The 5752-nt window shown below is 52.2% G+C and overlaps 1 protein-coding gene across 1 annotated transcript in view; it reads right to left on the bottom strand.

The window, feature by feature from the left end:
- Positions 1 to 3311: 3311 nt before the first annotated feature.
- Positions 3312 to 5752, bottom strand: part of MYL4 (myosin, light chain 4, alkali; atrial, embryonic) — a 5723-nt gene continuing 3282 nt past the window's right edge. Inside the window, exons 3-6 of the mRNA XM_008942764.1 lie at positions 5476 to 5625; positions 4722 to 4895; positions 4246 to 4323; positions 3312 to 3547 (exon numbers count right to left, since the gene is read on the bottom strand). Of these exons, the coding sequence (XP_008941012.1) occupies positions 3519 to 3547; positions 4246 to 4323; positions 4722 to 4895; positions 5476 to 5625 (431 nt within the window). The 3' untranslated portion in view covers positions 3312 to 3518. The remainder of the gene's footprint in view (positions 3548 to 4245; positions 4324 to 4721; positions 4896 to 5475; positions 5626 to 5752) is intronic.

Raw genomic sequence — 5752 nt, 5'->3', positions numbered from 1 at the left:
GAGACTTGGGGTTGTTCAGCCTGCAGAGGAGAAGGCTCTGAGGAGACCTTGGGGCCTTCCAGTATGTGAAGGGGGTGTACAAGAAAGCTGGGGAGGGGCTTTTAACAAGGGCTTGTAGTGATAGGACGAGGGGTAATGGCTCCAAACTGGAAGAGGGGAGATTTAGATTAGACAGGAGGAAGAAGTTCTTCACTATGAGGGCACTGTGTGGTGAGACCCTGGCCCAGGTTTCCCAGGGAAGCTGTGGATGCTCCATCCCTGGAGGTGTTCAAGACCAGGTTGGATGGGGCTTGGAGCAGCCTGCTCTAGTGGGAGGTGTCCCTGCCTATCGTGGGGGGGTTGGAACGAGATGATCTTTAAGGTTCCTTCCAACCTAACCTACTCTATGAGTCTCTGATGTACTGTGCCTGTTCAAGGGCATTGTTCAAGCTTTGGTACCCACCAGCTCTGCTTTACCCTAGAGCTAGGCTAGGAACAGGTCCCCAGAGTAAAGCGTGGCTGGCTGTTACCCTGAGGGGGCTTCAAAGACTGGATGTCACAGCCCTCACATTTCTCCCTAGCTCTCTGTCATTCCCACTGCTCTCTCTCTTCAGTTTGAGTTCCCAGTGCCATTGCTGTCTGCTCAGGTGCTGGAGGCTCACAGGCAGAGCTCTGCCCTGCACACAGGAGCTCGAGCGCAGCCTCTCTGCGTGCCAGGGCAGGGATATCCCAGCTGGCAGGGCCCCTGGCTTTCCTCTGCAAGTTCAGGCAGGTCCACCGCCTCTCCTCAGCTCCGTTCCTACCTGCACCAGCACGTTCCTCTGCAGGAGTCAATGCCACGGTGGTGACAAGGGCAAACGTGACCGTGGAATGAGCGTGCGGCCAGCGACGTCCTTTCTGACCCTGTCACCGCAGCCCTTCAGCAGGCTGAAACACAGATAGTACATTAAGATGTCCAGATTCTCCCTGATGGAAGCTGCAGAAATACCACAGACAGAAGCTAAAAATCTAATTTTGCATCTCTAAACAGCTTATGTTGCTTTTTATGAGCATTTGAATCGAGCAGTGGGAATTGAAAGCAGCTGTTGCTCCGTCACTGCGCGGAAACGAGCCAAGCGGCAGCTGAAGTCAACCCCCTCGGAGCAAAACGCCTTCAATTCCTGCTCAGAGTCATGGAGCCAGGACACTGGGATAGAGAACAAATCACAGAAAAGTGTTTTCTGCTCCCAGGTGTTCTGCTGCTGGGAGGGCTGTTATCTGGCATGAATTATTCACCATGTCTGATAATGCTATAGTGATTTTTTTGCAGGTAGGGAGAGGAAGAGAGCCACCAGCTTGTGTACAGCCCCCACACAGCTTCTGACTGTGAATGTGCTGTCTGCCTGGAGAGGAACCATCCAGGGAGCCCCCAGGATGGGCTCCATCCCAGGCAGGACACTGCCTGCACCCCAGGGTCCAGCTGTCCCCTGCCAGGAGGGTGGAGGTGGCACCTGACCCAGAAATACCCATCACTTCATTTTCCTTCCCTATGGCTGATTCATCAGGATTCAACTTCCTGGAAACCAACCTTCAAAATCAGACTTTTAGAGCTGTCAATGACATAGGATAAAGAATGATTTTAATGTTCTCTCTGAAGTTCTTGGGTTTTTAAAGGGCCCTTGGCCTTTTCTGTCTGGGACAGGCAGCATGTTGATGAAGGAGAGGGGTCTGCTGGTCTCTCCTGTGACAGGGACAGTGGCAGGGCCAAGCAGGTCCCTCTTTGCCCCATGGGGCCGTTCAGCCTGGACATGGATGGAATGCTCAGGGGTAGCATGTTGTAGAGCTGGGCTACAGGTCCAAAAGAGGTTGGGTTTTAGGGCAAAGAGGATGTGAAGAACCTCCCAAGAATGGGGAATTTGTTTGATGCAACCTGTCTCTCATGCTCACTTTGCTCCAGGTTCAGTGACCTCCATCAGCATGATGTGGCCAGGCTGCAGCCCACCTCCTGGCCTCACACTGAGGGTGGGTGATGGACAAAGACCCTCACCAAATCTGAACTCCTCCCTCACATCTCGTGGTCATAAAACCAGCCTTATTCCCCTCCCTGTGGGAGTTCTCTGCTATCTCTGATGGCTGGTGGAGACCAAGGGGTCTCCTCCATCTGCTGCTTTAATGAACAGTCCAAAGCCAAAGCAGTGATACCATTTAAGGGAGGAAAGAATAAAATTTAATGAGCCAAATGTCACAGGAAAAACCTGAAAAGAATAACTTGAGGTTTAAAACCAAGCTGCAGATGTCTTTTTGTATACTGAGGCTTAGATGCACACGTGTGAAGGCCAACTCTTCATCATGGCTCACACAAAACATCTCTGCAGATCTGCAACGTCCAGGGACTAAGGGACACGGGTGGAAGAATCTCACTGTTTGTGGTGCTTGGGTGGGTTCAAACATCTCTGAGGCCCTGGAGAGACAGGGGAGACAAGCACAAGAGGGTTTAACACAGTGAATCTTTGAGACGAGAGTGTTCCTTCTCAGATGAACCCAAACCCTCAACAGCCATAACCCCACACCATCAATAAACCAGCATTATATGCAAATAGTTTTGTGTAGAATTCATCTCCCTGGCAGCCTTTGCCACCTAACCACGTTCAGCAGAGCTGATGAACAGGAACCAGAGAGAAATGGATGAAAAACGGGTTAAAAAGGACACTGAACATTCAAAGTTCAGACTCTGTCTGTCTCTGGCTTAACCTTCTGATGTTTAAAGAGATTTGCAGAGGGTGGGGAAAAGAGATTTTCAAGTGTCTAATTTGTGTACTTAGCAGTAGATTAAGGTTATTTTTTTTCTTTTTTTTTTTTTCCTGCTGCCTTTCACACAGCTGAGGAGAGGAGAAATGTTTAAGGAAAGGAAGTTAGATAATGAAGGTGTAAGAAACTGCCAGGGGAGGCTGGAGCCAGCTCGTAGTAATTTGGATTTTCTTTTAAATTAAATAGATTTCAGAGGGATAGTTCACCCTGAAAGAAACCTATTTCTGTTTTCCTCAAGCAGACATAAAGAAAGGCAAAAAGCCTTACCAAGCTTCAGTGGTACATTTTCCAGACTCTTTCTAATGCTAATGGGAAGGTTGATATTTCTTAATTCAGAAATTTCCTCACTAAGTATTTTCTTAGCATCAGGTCGTTCACTGCTGCAAGGTTTAAAATAGATATTTCCACTGGCTGCTGTTTGATGACCACCTGAGCTTCTGGTGGGCTAGAAAATAATAAACCACACCAACCTCTTTCTTTCTGAGCAGAGAACTGACACAATCAACCAGACCACGACTGACAGTCACAGGGCTGATGCTCTCCTGATAGATTTTAAGTGGCACAAGTTACAGATGAGGTTTGTTACCACAAACACAGCTTTTCAGGCTTTCAGAGCTGGGATTATCCCTGTGGCATTGGTCCACTGCAGGGTTTGGGGTTTGTTTCCTCTGCCCCTGGCTGTCATAGGCAGGATTTCCAGTTTCAGAGTAAACAGCAAGAGACCCTGATAAACTCACCTGAAGTTTCTGCTTTCAGCCAGACATGATGTGCTTGACAAAAGCTGAGGAGGGAATGAGAAACGAGAGCATGAGAGATGAGAGCAGGCTGTGAGCTGGGGCGGGGTGGGCAGAGAGCAGCAAGGGGCACCCCCAGCCCGGGACACCCCCAGCCCGGGGCACCCCAGGGACAAAGGGAACGAGCCCTGCCAGGACTGAGATTGCTCCTTCTGTGCCCACCTTTTGGCAGCCATCCCAAACCTGGTCAGTGTGACCCCAAAGCCCTCTTGGAGATGAGCTGATACTGCTATCCCAGTTTTCTGAGGCCAGGGGAGATGGGTACCCTCATTTCCTCCATGCTCTCCAATTTTAAGGGTTCCTAGATTTAACCACCTTCTACACCAGATTTTCACCCTCTTGGAGCCGTGAGCGATCTGGGTCTCCAAATGTTCCCAATTAGCCTCTGCTGGGAGAGATGCTGCCTTTGTTTATTTTTGGTAGCTTACAACAAAACAGAGCCAAAACTGGGGATAAACCAGTCCTGAAACCCTTGGAAACACGCTGTCTTCGTCTGCTTTTACTGGAAATCCCTGGCACAACCACCTTGTTCCCACCCCAGCTGACATGTCTTGGCTCTCCTCACGGGGGCTTCGGAAGGTGGTGCACACCTCCCTCTCAGTGATCACCAGTGTCCTCACAGAGGACACATTTTGCACTCTAAACCATGTCTGAGGTGGCCCTGATGGGAATCTCTTGGTCCTACCTTCGTAGTTAATACAGCCATTGGCATCTTCTTGCCCTGCCATGAGCTGCTCCACCTCGCTTTCAGTCATCTTCTCCCCTGGAAGAGGAGGATGGAGAGGTGAGGGGAAGGGTTATTAGCCCACCAGGACCCTCTTGGCTTTCCTGAAAGCCAAAGCCACCAGAAGAAGGAAAAGTGGATTGAAAAGGAGCTGTCCCCAGTACAGACTGGGGACGGTTGGTGGGATGTTGTGGCGAGAGGACCAAGATGCAATGGTTGTCTGGTAGCTGAGGATGTTATGGTCTCTCCACCTCCCCTGGATCACGCATGAAGCCGTGGCATTAGGTGGAAAAGGCCACACATTTGGGAGGTGTCCACTCCTACAGACATCTACGAGCGACACGATACGTGAGCCCAGCAAATGAACCTGAGCCATTTGCCCAAAAAGAGCTAAGGGGTGGGCCGGGTCCTGCTCCCCTCCCCAGCCCAGCCCGTACCCAGGGTGACCAGGACGTGGCGCAGCTCGGCGCCCATCACCATGCCATTGCCCTCCTTGTCGAAGACACGCAGCCCTTCCACAAAGTCCTCGAAGGTGCCCTGCTCCTTGTTGCGGGTGAAGTGCTGGAGGATGGGGAGGAAGGTCTCAAAATCCAGCGTCTTTGTGTTCATTTCTGGAAGGGGAGAAGCAGCTGGGGTCAGAGATTAACTTCACTGGGCTAAAGTCAGCCTCTGAGGACCTCCTACTTAACCTCTGGGGACCTCCTGCTTAACCTTCCTGGTCTCCTTTCCATCTGAGCACAGGGGAGAAACCCCACAGCGTGATGGGACTGTTCATATATTGTACTTGAGATGGGAAGAGGTGTATGAGGAGTAATGGATTCACATCTGGGGACTGCACACAGACTGCTGGTATCACCCCCAAAATTAGAACCAGCAGGTAGGTCCTCTGTGACCAGGGCAACGTGGCTGGGACTGGTTGGGTTACACCAGTCTGCATCAGCTCAGGATACAGTCTGCTAAGCACCAGTTGCCACCATCCCCAGCTGAGGACAGCCTGTCCTTACATCAGCCGTGCTGCAGGGAGGGGGAGTGAAGGAATTTTGCAGGAATGAAGCTTCTCTGAGTCATTTCCTCCCTAGTCCCTTCACCTTGCAGGGCTGCTCCTACAGGGGACATAATCCTTCCCTTGCTGCCGGGGAGCACGGGGAGCGCTCGTCCCACCCCGCTCCTGCTGCCCCAGGTTGCTGTTACCTTCTGGGCGGGGCTTGCCCAGCACCTTCAGGACGTCGGCGTTGGTGGGGTTGTGGCCGAGCGCCCGCAGCAGGTCCCCGCACTGCCCGTAGGCGATCTGCATGGCCCCCGCCGGCGTCCGGTCGAACAGGCTGAAGGCTTCCCTGAACTCTGCCAGGGAGAAGAGCTGGGATGGCCCTCGCCCCACGGAGCGAGTGCTGCCTGGTGGCTGGGGAGGGGGCTGGCACGGGGGTGCTGGGACCCTCAGTGCCCGTCGGGCAGCCCGGTGCCGGCTGGA

The sequence above is a fragment of the Merops nubicus genome, unplaced genomic scaffold (genome assembly GCF_000691845.1).
Source record: "Merops nubicus isolate BGI_N331 unplaced genomic scaffold, ASM69184v1 scaffold29840, whole genome shotgun sequence".
NCBI lineage: Eukaryota > Metazoa > Chordata > Aves > Coraciiformes > Meropidae > Merops > Merops nubicus.
This window is presented reverse-complemented; position numbering and strand designations above follow the sequence as displayed.